The sequence below is a fragment of the Dama dama genome, chromosome X (genome assembly GCF_033118175.1).
Source record: "Dama dama isolate Ldn47 chromosome X, ASM3311817v1, whole genome shotgun sequence".
NCBI lineage: Eukaryota > Metazoa > Chordata > Mammalia > Artiodactyla > Cervidae > Dama > Dama dama.
In genome coordinates this window covers 97,804,325-97,821,008 of record NC_083714.1, presented here as the reverse complement: position 1 = coordinate 97,821,008, position 16,684 = coordinate 97,804,325, and the positions used below count along the sequence as shown (strand labels likewise).

General features: G+C 38.2%; 1 protein-coding gene across 1 annotated transcript in view; it reads right to left on the bottom strand.

Annotated features, from left to right (window-relative positions):
* The window catches only part of DGKK (diacylglycerol kinase kappa), a 161,339-nt gene that overhangs the window by 81,629 nt on the left and 63,026 nt on the right, over positions 1-16,684 (bottom strand). The window contains exon 9 of the mRNA XM_061137620.1: positions 16,344-16,469. Coding sequence (XP_060993603.1) covers positions 16,344-16,469 — 126 coding nt within the window. The remainder of the gene's footprint in view (positions 1-16,343; positions 16,470-16,684) is intronic.

Genomic DNA, 16,684 nt, shown 5'->3' with positions numbered 1-16,684 from the left:
GACTTATCCTCTAGAATGTTCAATGTGTGCTTGAGAAGAATTTGTATTCTGCTGCTTTCAGATGAAATGTTCTGTATGTATCTGATATACCATATCATTTAAAGCCAAAGTTTCCTTTGAGATTTTTTTCTAGATGATCTATCCATTAATGATAATGGGATATTAAAATCCCCTGCTCTTAGTATACCCTGTACATCCCTCCCTTTCCAGTGGTTAATATTTACTTTATAATTTAGGTGCTTCTATGTTGAGTACATAAATATTTACAAATATTATATCCTTTTGTTAGAATTTTTAAAATTTTGTTGGATTATCCCCTTTATCATTATATGATGGCCAGTTTTTGTCTCATTACAGTCATTGTTTTAAAGTCCGTTTTGCCTGATATAAGTATAGCTGCCCTTACCTTCTTCTGCATTAAATTTGCACAAAATACCTCCTTTCATCCTGTCCTTCAGTCCTTATATCTGTAGTGAGTCTCTTGTGGGAAGCATATAGATAAGCCATGTTTTTCTATCTCTTCAGCCACTCTATGTTTCTTTTTTTTTCCCAATTATTTTTATTAGTTGGAGGCTAATTACTTTACAATATTGTAGTGGTTTTTGCCATACATTGACATGAATCAGCCATGGATTTACATGTGTTCCCCATCCTGAATCCCCCTCCCACATCCCTCCCCATCCCATCCCTCTGGGTCATCACAGTGCACCAGCCCCAAGCACTTGTCTCATGCTTCCAACCTGGACTGGCGATCTGTTTCACACTTGATAATATACATGTTTCGATGCTGTTCTCTTGAAACATCCCACCCTCGCCTTCTCCCACAGAGTCCAAAAGTCTGTTCTATACATCTGTGTCTCTTTTTCTGTCTTGCATATAGGGTTATCATTACCATCTTTCTAAATTCCATATATATGTGTTAGTATGCTGTATTGGTGTTTTTCTTTCTGGCTTACTTCACTCTGTATAATGGGCTCCAGTTTCATCCATCTCATTAGAACTGATTCAAATGAATTCTTTTTAATGGCTGAGTAATATTCCATGGTGTATATGTACCACAGCTCCCTTATCCATTCATCTGCTGATGGGCATCTAGGTTGTTTCCATGTCCTGGCTATTTATTATAAACAGTGCTGCGATGAACACTGGAGTACACGTGTCTCTTTCAGATCTGGTTTCCTCGGTGTGTATGCCCAGGAGTGGGATTGCTGGGTCATATGGCAGTTCTATTTCCAGTTTTTTAAGAAATCTCCACATTGTTCTCCATAGTGGCTATACTAGTTTGCATTCCCACCAACAGTGTAAGAGGGTTCCCTTTTCTCCACACCCTCTCCAGCATTTATTGCTTGTAGACTTTTGGATAGCAGCCATTCTGACTGGTATGTAATGGTACCTCATTGTGGTTTTGATTTGCATTTGATTTGCATCTTTTCATGTGTTTGTTAGCCATCTGTATGTCTTCTTTGGAGAAATGTCTGTTTAGTTCTTTGGCCCATTTGTTGATTGGGTTATTTATTTTTCTGGAATTGAGCTTCAGGAGTTGCTTGTATATTTTTGAGATTAATCCTTTGTCTGTTTCTTCATTTGCTATTAGTTTCTCCCATTCTGAAGGCTGTCTTTTCACCTTGCTTATGGTTTCCTTTGTAGTGCAAAAGCTTTTAAGTTTCATTATGTCCCATTTGTTTATTTTTGTTTATGTTTCTTGATTAGAGAATTTAGACCACTTACTTTGAAAGTAATTACTGATAGGTGTGTGCTTATTTCTATTTTATTAATTGTGTGCTGGATGTTTTGTATTTCCTTTGTTCCATTCTTCTTCCCTTGCTTTCTCCCTTTGTGATTTCATAATTTTCTATAGTGGTATGCTTAGATTCCTTTATCTTTATCTTTTGTGTATCTACTATAGGTTTTTGCATTGTGGTTAACATGAGGTTTACACACAAGGACTTAAAACAGTCTAATTTATGTTGATAACAATTTAAGTTTGAGTGTCTTCTAAAGCTCTAAATTTTTACTCTCCCTTTACAACTTTTAATGTCTTTGTTTCCACAGTTTACCTCTTTTTCTTTGTAGTTATGGTTATTCTTTACTACTTTTGTCTTTTAACCTTCATACTAGTTTTTTAAAAAATTAATTTACTTTTTATTGAAGGATAATTGCTTTACATAATTTTGCTGTTTTCTGTGAAGCCTCAACATGAATCAGCCATAGGTGTACATATATTCCCTCCCTTTTGAACCTCCCTCCCATCTCCCTGCCCATCCCACCCCTGTAGGTTGATACAGAGCCCCTGTTTTAGTTTCCTGAGCCATACAGCACATTCCCATTAGCTATCTATTTTACATATGGTAATGTAAGTTTCCATGTTACTCTTTCCATACATCTCACCCTCTCCTCCTTCTCCCCATGTCCATAAGTCTATTCTCTATGTCTGTTTCTCCATTGTTGCCATGTAAGTAAATTCTTCAGTACCATTTTTTAATATTCTGTATATATGTATTAAAATACAGTATTTATTTTTCTCTTTCTGGCTCACTTCACTCTGTATAATAGGTTCTAGGTTCATCCTCCTCATTAGAACTGACTCAAATGCGTTTCTTTTTATGGCCAAGTAATATTCCATTGTATATATATATACTACAATTTCTTTATCCTTCATCTGTTGATGGACATCTAGGTTGCTTCCATGTTCTAGCTATTGTAAATAGTGCTGCAATGAACAATGGGATATATGTGTCTCTTCCAATTTTGGTTTCCTCAGGGTATGTGCCTAGGAGTGGGATTGCTGGGTCATATGGTGGTTTTATTCCTAGTTTTTTAAGGAATCTCCATACCATCTTCCATAGTGGCTGTATCAACTTACATTTCCACTAACAGTGCAAGAGTGTTCCTTTTTCTTCACACCCTTTCCAGCATTTATTGTTTGTAGACTTTTTGATGAGGGCCATTCTGACTGGTGTGAGGTGATATCTCATTGTAGTTTAGATTTGCATTTCTCTAATAATGAGCAACATTGAACATCTTTACATGAACTTTCATACTAGTTTTAAAAGTGATCAATGTACAACCTTTACAAAATTAGATTATTCTGAATTTTACTGTGTATTTACCTTTACCAGTGAACTTTATACTTTCCTATGTTTTCATGTTAGTGCCCCTTAATTTCAGCTTAATTTACCTTTAATATTCTTGTAATGCTAGTCTAGTGGTGATGAACTCCTTTAACCTTTGCTTGTCTAGAAAACTCTTTTTTCAATTCAGAAGGACAGATTTTTCTGGCAGAGTTGGAAAGTTTTTTCTTTCAGCCCTTTAAATATATTGTGCAATTCCCTTCTGGCCTACAAATTTTGTGCTGAAATATCTGCTCATAGTCTTCTGGGTGTTCCCTTGTATGTAACTGTTTTCTCTTGCTGTTTTTATGATTTACTCCTTGTCCTTAACTTTTGACATTTTAATTCCAATGTATATTGGTGTGGTCTATTTGAGTTCCTCTTATTTGGCTCTTTTTGGGCTAAGTGGTCTGGATGGCTGTTTCTTTCCCTGGGTTAGGGAAGTTTTCAGCTGTCATTTCTTCAAATAAGTTTTCTGCCACTTTCTGTCTCTATTCTATTACTATGACCCCTATAATGTGAGTGTTTGTCTGCTTGATGTTGCCCATACATTCTTTGAGCTATCTTCACATTTTTTCAGTCTTTTTTTCCTTTTTGCTGCTCTGATTGGATGAATTCCATTTCTCTGTCTTTGAGTTCTCTAATCTTTTCTATTGTTTCATCTAGTCTGCTGTTGAAACCCTCTAGTGTATTTTTCAGTTTAATTATTTTCTTCAGCTCTATGACTTCCATTTGGTACTTTCTTATAATTTTCATCTCTCTGTTGAGGTTCTCACTGTGTTCATCCATTTTTTTCCTCAGCATGGTGAGAATCTTTATGACTGTTATTTTGAACTCTTGATTAGGTAAATCACTTACCTCTGTTTCATTAAGGACTTTTTCTGAAGCTGTTTCTGTTATTGTTATTTCATTTAGAACATATTCCTCTGTTTCTTCATTTTCCTTGACTTTCTGTGTTTGTTTTTAGCATTATATAAAACAGTTACTTCTCCCAGTCTTGGGGAAGTGGCCTCAGAGAAGATGAATCTTATTGATCAACCCTTCCCTAGGTCTTGGTTGTTTCTCAAGCTTTTGTGATTTTCCAAGCAGCCTATTTTATTTTTAGTGGATCCCAATATTTGGGGCATCCCAACTAGTGAAGAACTAAAGATCCTCTTGATGAAAGTCAAAGAGGAGAGTGAAAATGTTTGCTTAAAACTCAACATTCAGAAAACTAAGATCATGGCACCCAGTCCCATCACTTCATGGGAAATAGATGGGGAAACAGTAACAGACTTTATTTTGGGGGGCTCCAAAAGCGCTGCAGATAGTGACTGCAACCATGAAATTAAAAGACACTTGCTCCTTGGAAGAAAAGCTATGACCAACCTAGACAGCATATTAAAAAGCAGAGACATTACTTTGCCGACAAAGTTTTATCTAGTCAAAGCTATGGTTTTTCCAGTAGTCATGTATGGATGTGAAAAAAACAAGAAAGCTGAGCACCAAAGAATTAGTGCTTTTGAACTATAGTGTTGGAGAAGACTCTTGAGAGTCCCTTGGACTGCAAGGATGTCAAATCAGTCAATCCTAAAGGAAATCAGTCCTGAATATTCATTGGAAGGACTGATGCTCCAATACTTTGGAGCTGAAACTCCAATACTTTGGCCACCTGATGAGAAAAAGTGACTCACTGGAAAAGATCCTGATGCTGGGAAAGATTGAAAGCAGGAGGATAAGGGGACAACAGAGGATGAGATGGTCAGATGGCATCATCAACTCGATGGACATGAGTTTGAGTAAGCTCTGGGAGTTGGTGATGGACAGGGAACCCTGGTGTGCTTCAGTCCATGGGGTCGCAAAGAGTTGGACACAACTGAGCCACTGAACTAAACTGAACTGAACCTCAGTGTCCCAAAGGAGAATAGTTCAATCAGTACCTAGATTCAGGTTAATTGGTAGCTGGGCCCTCAGGCCATAGCTTTTAGAGTACGCCAATAGATATAGTTCTGTGGGATTGAATATGTAAGTCCCACTGGTCACCAGAGTTAGGTGACCTATAAGTGTCACCTATGTGGCATTTGCAAAAACTGGCGTGCCAGATGAGTATACATGCTCCTTTCCAGTAGATGTCCATGACCTGTTGTAAATCATAGGGAGAGCAGAATTGTGGCATCCACCATCCTCAAAGAGCATCTCAGTAGATTCTTTGATGAGTGTGAAGCCAGAGGCCTGCTCTCCATGCCAAAGCTCCAGGACAAGTAAACAAGCCTCTTTCACAGAAAGATGAGTTGTGTTTCAGCCTACTGTCTGTGTGTGCCCTTCGGGTGGTGGTTGGCCAAAATCTCTCTCTCTGTTACAGTCCCATGGGACCCCAAAATGGAAGCTACATTGGCCACCAGAGCCAGGCAATCAAGAGTTGTCCCTTGAGCAGAAATCACAAAACACCTGGGCACAAAACATGTGTAACAGCTCCTCTCCAGGAGATACTAGCATTTTGGATCATGTCAAAAAGAGAGCATGAAAAAGCACCTGCTTCTAAGGTCTATAGAAAGGATTACAATTGGCCCCTAGATATATGTTTAATTAAAAGTCTATTCCTCAGGCTGCAAGGATGAAGATGACAGACCTCTTTTGCAGAAAGATTGGACTCCTCAATCTGTGCTTCTTGCTGTGCCCTGGTGGTGACAGCTATAAGAACTCTTTCTTCATTTGTTACAGTTCTTTGGGACCTCTGAGCATAAATCCTGCTGGTCATCAGATCCAGGTTATCTAGAGGTGTTCCCTGGGGGGCAGGTGCAAAAATCAGGACACCTGATGAGGGTTCAAGCTTCCTTCCAGAAGATAATGGTAAGCTGGAGCAGAGCAGAAGGAAATTACACAGATGATGTCCACTGGCAGAAGCAAGGCAGAGGAAACCAAAATCTTTTAAGAAGAAGTTCATACTTTCATTTCTTCTTGTTTAGAATGATCGGTTTTAAAGAAGCATATAAAAGGCTACAAAGACTGGATCAGGGTTTCTCAATATCATTGCTATTGATATTTTGGGCCAAATAGTTCTTTGTGCTATCCTGTGTATTGCAGGAAGTTTAGCGGAATCTTAGGCCTCTATTCACTAGAAGTATGCAGCACATCCTTTCCCCCTGAGTTGTAACAATAAAAATATCTCTAGACAAAGACATTGTAACAATAAAAATATCTCTAGAAAAAGATATCAGGCAAAATGGCAGAGTAGAAAGACCCCAAGCTCACCTCCTTTCATTGGGCACACCAAAATGCAACTATTTACAGAACAACCATCCATGAGAAATTCTGGAGCTTACCAGCAAAGATCTTCTATTAACACAACTAAAACTATAAAGAAGGAACCACAATACGATGGGTAGGAGGGGTGGAGTTGTTGTATAGTCAATTTTCATATCCCTGGGTGGGCAACCAACAAACAGGAATTACAATTGTAGAAGTTCTCCCCAAGAAGAGAGGGGTCTAAGCCCCATATCAGGCTACCCAGTCTGGGGGTCCTGCCCTGGAAGACAAGCCCCTAGAATGTTTGTCTTTGAAGGTCAGCAGGGCTTACTTTCAGGAGTCTCAGAGGGTTGTGGGAAATAGAGACTCTACTCTTAAGGGCACAACAAAATTTCATATGCTCTTGGACCCAGGGTAGAAGCAGAAATTTGAAAGGAGCCTGGGTTAGACCTAACTGATGATCTTGGAGAGTCTCCTGGAGAGGCAGGTGGCAAGTGGAGCTCACTCTGGGGACAATGGTTGCAGCCATTTTTGGAAGCTTGCTCTATCATGGGGGAACTGGAGCTAGCAAGCACCATTTTGGAATCATCCCTCCATCTTACTAACCTCAGGACCCATCCCCACTCCCACTCAACAGTCCATAGGCATCAGTACAAGAATGCCTCAGGGAAAGCCCTACCCACCAGCACACATGCTGCCTTAAGATCCTCTGAACCCACAAACAGCCCCCTACCCAGGAAGTGTCCCCACACACCAGTGTCTGAAGGTACCAGACCAGGATCCCTAAAAGCCTGGCAGCAAGAGACCTGGGACTGACCTCTACCCACCAGTTGGCAGGCACCAGCTCTAGAATGCCTGGACCCACCCACCAGCAAGACTGCTCTAGCCTCAGGCCAGCCTTATCCATCAGTGGACAGGCACCACCCACAAGACAACTACAGCCTCACAGCCTGCAGACTCAGTCTACCCAATAGTAGTCCAGCACCAGCCATGGGACCACTGGACCATAGTCCTGATTGCCAGCAGGCCAACACAAGCTTCAAGACACCCCAGGCCAGTTGTGTCAGAAATTGGCCTACCCACTGGAGTCCAACACCAGCTGTGGGGCCCTGAAGCTGAACCTCAGGACTCAGTTCTTTCTGCTAGTGGGCCACCACTAGTCAGAGGACCTGGCTTCAACCACAGGTCTGTTGGCAACAGCCCTAGGATCTCTTGGACCCTGGCTCTGACCACCAGTAAGCCAGCACTAGTCCTAGGGCCCCCTGCTGTTTCACAGCCAGCCGCCTAGTGACTTGGTCCTGCAGCACCCACACGAGGCAAAATCTATCAACCAGCTGGACTGAAGGTCAGCCATGACTACCAGACCACCCATAGTAGTCAACCCACCACAACAGAAAGACCCATGTAGCCCACATAGGGGACACCCCTAGAGAATTTAGCTCTGGTGATAAGAGAGGAATATGTTTCTGGGACACAGAGGATGTCTCTTACAAAAGGCTACTTCTTCAAGGTTGGGAAATGTAACCAACCTACCATATATATACAAACAATGACTTAGGCAAAATGAGGTGACAGACAAACATGTTCCAAATGAAGGAACAAGACAAAATCCCAGAAGAAAAACTAAGTGAAGTGGAGATAGCCAATCTAACTAAAAAAGAGTTTGGGGTAGTGATCCTGCAAATAATCAAAGAACTTGGGAGAAGAATGGATGCACAGAGTTGAGAAGTTAGAAGTTTTTAACAAAGAGTTGGAAAATATAAAGAAAAACCAAAAACAGGTGAAAAATATAATAACTGAAATAAAAAATACACTAGAAGGAATCAACTGTAGACTAAATGATACAGAGGAATGAATCAGCAAGCTGGAATACAGGGTAGCAGAAATCACTGATGCTGAACAGAAAAATAATGAAAGGAAATGAAGACAGTTTAAGAGATCTCTGAGACAGCATCAAGAGCACTAATATTCACATTATAGGGAACCCAGAAGTAGAAGAGAGAAAGGTGCTGAGAACATAATTGAAGAAATAATAGCTGAAAATTTCCCTAATTTGGGAAGTAAACAGACATTCAAATCCAGGAAGTGCAGAGTGACCCATACAGGATTAAACCAAAGAGGGACACACCAAGATACACTGTAATTAAAATGGAAAAAATGAAAATGAAGTGAGGTGAAAGTCATGCTCAGTCATGTCTGACTCTTTGCAACCCCATGGACTGTAGCCTGCCAGGCTCTTCTCTCCATGGACTTCTCCAGGCAAGAATACAGAAGAGGGTTGCCATTCCCTTCTCCAGGGGATCTTCTCAACCCAGGCATTTGAACCCGGGTCTCCTGCACTGCAGGCAGATTCTTTACCATCTGAGCCACCATAGAAGCAATAAGGGAAAAAACAACACATTACAAACAAGGGAACTCCCATAAATCTATCAGTGGACTTTTCAGCAGGCTAGAAGGGAGTGGCATGATATATTTAAAGTGATGAAAGGGGGAAAACCTATAACCAAGAATAAGCTACCTGGCACGGCTCTCATTTAGATTGATGGAGTGGTGAAAACCTATACAGACAAGCAAAAGATAAAAGGGTTCAGTACCACCACACAAGTAGTACAAATGTTAAAGAGACTTCTCTAAGTGAAAAACAGAAGCCCACAACTAGAAACATGAAAATTACAAACGAGAAAAGCTCATTGGTAAAAAATAAATATACAGCAAAGGTAGAAAATCAACCACATAGAAAGTAGGAAGGTTAAAAGAAAAAAGGAACAAAATAATCTATATCTGCAATAAATAGTTAAGGATTACACAAAAGAGTTAGATGCAAAATGTGATGTCAAAAACAGTAAATTGTGAAGGGAGGAGTGTACAAATGTTGGATTGCTAAAATGTATTTGAAATTAAGAGATCAGTAACTTAAAACAATTAAGTATAGATATAGATATAAACCTCGTGGTAACCACAAACTTAAAATCTATAATAGGTACACACACACAAAAGACAAAACAGGAATCCAAACATAACACTAAAGATAGTCATCAAATCATAAGAGAAGAGAGTAAAGGGAAGAAAAGAACAAAAAGTACTAAAAATGACTAGAGACAATGAACAAAATGGCAATAAGTACATACCTATCAGTATTTACTTTCAGTGTAAAAGGACTCAGTGCTCCAATCATAAGATATTGAGTGGCTGAATGGATACAAAAACAAGACCTGTATATATACTGCCTAAAAGAGACTCGCTTCAGATCTAAAGACAAACATATACTGTAAGTTAGGGGATAGAAAACATTATTCCATGCAAATGGAAAAGAAAAGGGGATAGCAATAGTTTTATCAGGCAAAAAAACTTTAAAGCAAAAGCTATTACAGGAGAGAAAGAAAGATAGTACATAATAATAAAGGGATCATTCCAAGAAGAAGGTATAACAATTGTAAATATATATGCACCCAACATAGGAGCACCTAAATGCACGAAGTAAATATTAACAGACATAAAGGAGAAACTGATAGTAACACAATAATAGGAGGGGACTTTAATACTCCACTACATCAATGAACAGATCATCCAGAAGGGAAATAAACACTTAAAAGACATATTAGAGAAAGTGGAATATATATGTGTATATATTCCATCAAAAAGCAGCAGACGTTTCAAGAGAACAGCATCAAAACGTGTATATTATCTATGGTGAAACAGATCACCAGCCCAGGTTGGATGCATGAGACAAGTGCTCGGGCCCGGTGCACTGGGAAGACCCAGAGGGATCGGGTAGAGAGGGAGGTGGGAGGGGGGATCGGGATGGGGAATACATGTAACTCCATGGCTGATTCATGTCAATGTATGACAAAAACCACTACAATATTGTAAAGTAATTAGCCTCCAACTAATAAAAATAAATGGGAAAAAATAGCAGCAGAATACACATATTTTCAAGTGTACAAGGAACTTTCTCCAGGATATATCACATACTAGATCACAAAACAAACCTCAGTAAACTTGCGTGTGTATATGTGCTTAGTTGCTCAGTCATGTCCAACTCTTTGTGACCCCATGGACTGTAGCCCACGAGGCTCCTCTGTCCATGGGATTCTCCAGGCAAGAATACTGGATTGGGTAGCCATTCCCTTCTCCAGTGAATCTTCCCAACCCAGGGATTGAACCTGGGTTTCCTGCATTGCTGGCTGATTCTTTACTATCTGGGCCACCAGGAAGGCCCCTTGGGAAACTTAAGAAAATTGAAATCATATAAAGCATCTTTTCTTTTCACAATATTATGAAACTAGAAACCAACTAAAAGCAAAAAAAAAAAAAAAAAAGAAAGAAAGAAAGAAAAAGAAACCTGTGAAAAACAGAAACATGCAGAGGCTAAACAATATATTACTAAACAACCAATGGATCACTGAAGAACTCAAAGAGAAATTAAAAAAAAAATGGCTGAAGACTGATGAAAATGAAAACACACAATCCAAAATATATGAGACATAGCAAAGCAGTTCTAAGAGAGAATTTAATAGTGATATAAGTTTACCTAATAAAAAAAGAAAAAATCTCAAAGAAACTAACCTTACACCTAAAAGAAGTAGAAAAAGAGATCAAACCCCAAAGTTGGTAGAGGAAAATTCATAAAGATTGGAGTAGAAATAAATAAAATGGAGACTAAAATACAGTAGAAAAGATCAATAAAACTAAGGGTTATTTCTTTGAAAAGATAAACAGAATTGATAGACCCTTAGCCAGACTCATCAAGAAAAAAGAGAGAACTGGAACACTTTCTAACACCATACACAAAAATAAACTCAAAATGGATTAAAGATCTAAATGTAAGACCAGAAACTATAAAACTCCTAGAGGAGAACATAGGCAAAACACTCTCCAACATAAATCACAGCAAGATCCTCTATGACCCACCTCCCAGAATATTGGAAATAAAAGCAAAACTAAACAAATGGGACCTAATGAAACTTAAAAGCTTTTGCACTACAAAGGAAACTATACGCAAGGTGAAAAGACAGCCCTCAGATTGGGAGAAAATAATAGCAAATGAAGAAACAGACAAAGGATTAATCTCAAAAATATACAAGCAACTCCTGCAGCTCAATTCCAGAAAAATAAATGACCCAATCAAAAAATGGGCCAAAGAACTAAACAGACATTTCTCCAAAGAAGACATACAGATGGCTAACAAACACATGAAAAGATGCTCAACATCACTCATTATCAGAGAAATGCAAATCAAAATCACAGTGAGATACCATTACATTCCAGTCAGGATGGCTGCTATCCAAAAGTCTACAAGCAATAAATGCTGGAGAGGGTGTGGAGAAAAGGGAACCCTCTTACACTGTTGGTGGGAATGCAAACTAGTACAGCCACTATGGAAAACAGTGTGGAGATGTCTTAAAAAACTGGAAATAGAACTGCCATATGACCCAGCAATCCCACTTCTGGGCATACACACTGAGGAAACCAGATCTGAAAGAGACACGTGCACCCCAATGTTCATCGCAGCACTGTTTATAATAGCCAGGACATGGAAGCAACCTAGATGCCCATCAGCAGATGAATGGATAAGGAAGCTGTGGTACATATACACTATGGAATATTACTCAGCCGTTAAAAAGAATTCATTTGAACCAGTCCTAATGAGATGGATGAAACTGGAGCCCCTTATACAGAGTGAAGTAAGCCAGAAAGATAAAGAACATTACAGCATACTAACACATATATATGGAATTTAGAAAGATGGTAATGATAAACCTATATGCAAAACAGAAAAAGAGACACAGAAATACAGAACAGACTTTTGAACTCTGTGGGAGAAGGTGAGGGTGGGATGTTTCAAAAGAACAGCATGTATACTATCTACAGTGAAACAGATCACCAGCCCAGATGGGATGCATGAGACAAGTGCTCGGGCCTGGTGCACTGGGAAGACCCAGAGGAATCAGGTGGAGAGGGAGGTGGGAGGGGGGATTGGGATGGGGAATACGCGTAAATCTATGGCTGATTCATATCAATGTATGACAAAACCCACTGAAATGTTGTGAAATAAGTAGCCTCCAACTAATAAAAAAGTAAATAAAAAAAAAAGAAAAGAAAAAAGAGAGATGGCCCAAATGGATAAAATTATAAATGACAATGGAGAAGTTACAACTGATACCTTAGAAATGCAAAGGATAATGAGACGCCTACAAATAATAATATACCAATAAAATGGTCAACATAGAAGAAATGGACAAATTCCTAGAAATGTACCATCTGTCAAGACTGAACCAGGAAGAAATAGAAAATATGAACAGATCAACTACCAATAATTTAATTGAATCAGTAATGAAACAACTTCCAAGAAACAAAAGTCCAAGACTAGATAGCTTCACAGGTGAATTCTCAGTTCAGTCAGTTCAGTTCAGTCGCTCAGTCATGGTCAACTCTTTGTGACCCCATGGACTGCAGCACGCCAGGCTTCCCTGTCCTTCCCCAACTTCCGGAGTTTGCTCAAACTCATGTCCATTGAGTTGGTGATGCCATCCAACCATCTCATCCTCTATTATCCCATTCTAATCCTGCCTTCAGTCTTTCCCAGTATTAGGGTCTTTTCCAGTGAGTCAATTCTTTGCATCAGGTAGCCAAAGCATTGGAGCTTCAGCTTCAGCATCAGTCCTTCTAATGAATATTCAGGACTGATTTCTTTTCGGATTGACTGGTTTGATTTCCTTGCAGTCCTAGGGACTCTCAAGAGTCTTCTCCAACACCACAGTTCAAAAGCATCTATTCTTTGGCACTCAGCTTTCTTTAATTCTACATCCGTTTGTGATAAAAAAACTCTCCAGAAAGTGTATATAGAAGGAACATACCTTAGCATAATAAAGGCCATATACGATAATCCCACAGCTAACATCATATTCAACAGTAGCACAAAGCTGAAAGCATTTCCTCTAAGATCAGGAAAAAGACAATCAGGAAAAGACAGTCCCACTGTTTTTATTCAACAGTATTGGAATTCCTAGCCACTGCAATCAGACAAAAAAAGAATTATAAGGAATCCACATTAGAAAGGAAGAAGTAAAAATGTCACTATGTGCAGATGACATGATATTATATATAGAAAATCCTAAAGACACCGTCAGAAAACAAGTAGAGCTCATCAATGAGTTCAGTAAAGTTGCAGGATACAAAATTAATTATATGGGAATCTGTTGAATTTCTATCCACTAACAATGAACCATCAGACAATTATGGGAAAATCCTATTTACAATAACATCAAAAACAATCAAATATGTAAGAATAAACTTTTCTAAGGAGGTAAAAAGACCTGTACTTATATACTGATGAAAGACAACGCAAACAGATGGAAAGGTGTACCTTTTTCATGGATTGCAAGAATTAAAATTGTTAAAATGACCATATTACCCAAGGAAATTTACAGGTCTGATGCAATCCCTATCAAAATACCAATGGCATTTTTCCAGAACTAGAACAAATAATTCTAAAATTTGTATGGGACAAAAACCCCTGAAAAAAAAAAAGACCCTCAAAAAATTTTTGAGAAAGAAGTACTCCCTAACTTCATACCTTACTACAGAGCAATAGGCAATAGTAATGGCACTAAAACAGACATATAGATCACTGGAACAAAATAAAGAGCCCAGAAATATACCCACACACTTATGATAAGTTAATCTACAAAAAAGGAAGCAAGACTAGACTATGGAGAAAAGACAGTCTCTTCAATAAGTGGTAATGAGATAACTGGGCAACTACATGTAAAAGTGAAATTAGAACATTTTCTCATACCATATACAAAAGTAAACTCAAAATGGATTTAAGACCTAAATATAAGACCTGAAACCATAAAACTACTAGAAAAGAATATAGGCAAAACACACTTTGACATAAATTATAACAGTATTTTTTTATCTGTCTCCTAAGGCAAGGAAATAAAAGCAAAAATAAATGAATGGGGTCCAGTTAAAATTAAATGCTTTTTCATAGCAAAGGAAACCATCAACAAAATGAAAAGACACCCTACAGAATGGAAGAAACTATATGCAAATGATATGACCAATAAGGGGTTAATATCCAAAATATATAAATAGCTCATACAACTCAATATTTAAAAACAACCCAATTAAAAAATGGAAGGGAGGCTCAAGAGGGAGCCTAAATAAATATATATATTATATTTATGGCTGATGAATGTTTTTGTACAGTAGAAACCAACACAACATTCTAAAGCAATTATCTTCCAATAAAAAAATGGGCAGAAGACCTAAATAGACAATTTTTCCAAAGAAGATATATAGAACACCAACAGGCACATGAAAAGATGCTCAACATCACTAATTATCAGGGGAATGCACATCAAAGCCACTATGAGATATCACATCACACCTGTCAGAATGGTTATCATCAAAAAGACCACAAATGACAAATGTGGGCAAGGATGTGGAGAAAATGGAACCCTAGTATACTGTTGGTGGGAATGTAAACTGGTACAGCCACTATGGAAAACAGTATAGAGGTTCCTCAAAAAACTAAACATAGAGGTATCACATGCGTGTTCAGTCACTTCAGTTGTGTCCAACTCTGTGACCCTATGGACTATAGCTTGCTAGGCTCCTAGGATCCAATAATCCTACTTCTGGCTATATATCTGAAGAAAACATTAATTCAAAAATATACATGCACCTCAATGTTCACAGCAGCATATTTTGTAATAGTGAAGATATGGAAGCATCCTTACTTAGTGCCCATCAACAGACGAATTGATAAAGAACAACTGTTACATATGTAAAAGTTGGAGTGGCTAAAAAGTTCTTTTTTTTTCTGTTATATATAATGGAATAGTACTCTGACATTTAAAAGAATGAAAATTTGCCATTTGCACTGACATGGATGGACCTTGAGAGTATTATGCTAAGTGAAATAAGTCAGACAGAGAAAGACAAATACTGTGTATTCTTTTATATACAGAATCTAAAAAATGAACTAGTGAATATAACAAAAAAGAAATAGACCCACAGGTATAGAGAACAAACCTGTGTTTACTAGTGAGGAGAAGGAAGAGGGGAGGTGAAGATAGGGGTAGGGTATTAAGGGGTACAAATTATTAATATTATGTATGAAATAAATAAGCTACAAGGATATATAGAACAGCACAGGGAATATAGGCAATATTTTATAATATATATAAATGGAGTATAAACTTTAAAATTTGTGAATCATCATTTTGTACCCCTAAAATTTATATAATATCATAAAACATCTATACTTCAATAAATAGAAAAAATTCCATCAGAATATCATTGGATACAAAAAATTCTCCAGACATTGTCAAATGTGTCCTGGGGGTGGGAGAAAATAACCCCAGCTGAGAACCACTGGTATAAAGGTATGGTAATGTTGTAGTTAAGAGCACAGTTTTTTGCACAATTATGTATAAATCAAGACTGTTTTGCTTACTGGCTGCATGACCTTGAGCAAATCACTTCACTTTTCTGGACCTCACTTTCCCCTTCTGTAAATGGGGACAATGAGGGTTGGTTTAGGGTTGTTGTAAGATTAAATGAGGTCATGTATATAAAATAATATATAGTGGCAGTAATAATGTACTAATATTATTAACCATTATTAATGAACAAAGATTACAATTTCCTAGGAAATGATAAATGAGGAAAGCAGGAGGTTTCTTAAGGGTATACCGAGAACAAATTTTTTAATTGACCATAATGTCATAAAAGTGTTCAGCTCTTCCCATTTGCTAGCAGGCTTCATCATTTAAGACCCTCAAAGATAAGAGGGAGTATTACATCTTTCTCTCAAAGACTTCATAGCAAATTTTAGAAAGGTAGGATATTGAGTTCTACACTATAGAATCTGTATAATCTATATCTGAGTAAGGGTCACTGAGATTTCTATCTATATGTAGGCACAATCAACCTCCAATCCACCCCTTCTCTAGAAGTCAATTCTCTTAAGTATCAAGGAGATGAGAAGAGTCTTACCGTAGAATTACACCAGAGACACCGGAAATCTTGAAGTCTCTGGTAACTGCCACAGTTCTCATGACATACTGCGCACTGAGAACTGGCAGATATGTTTCCTTCTACCCATTGATGAGGCATGGTTTTCTGAAGGATAAAAAGAGACAAGATATAGAAGTTAGAGATATAAAGAGAGGAAGGCCAGCTGGAATAACCATACTACCCCTTGGAGGACACTAGATAACCCTAAGGAAGTTCTCCATTGTCCTGCTCTCCCTACTTCGATACTAGTGACCAATGACAGGTGGGAGATGGGAGGAGGCTTTCATTCTTATAGATTTGTTGGATCACGAGCTTAGGGA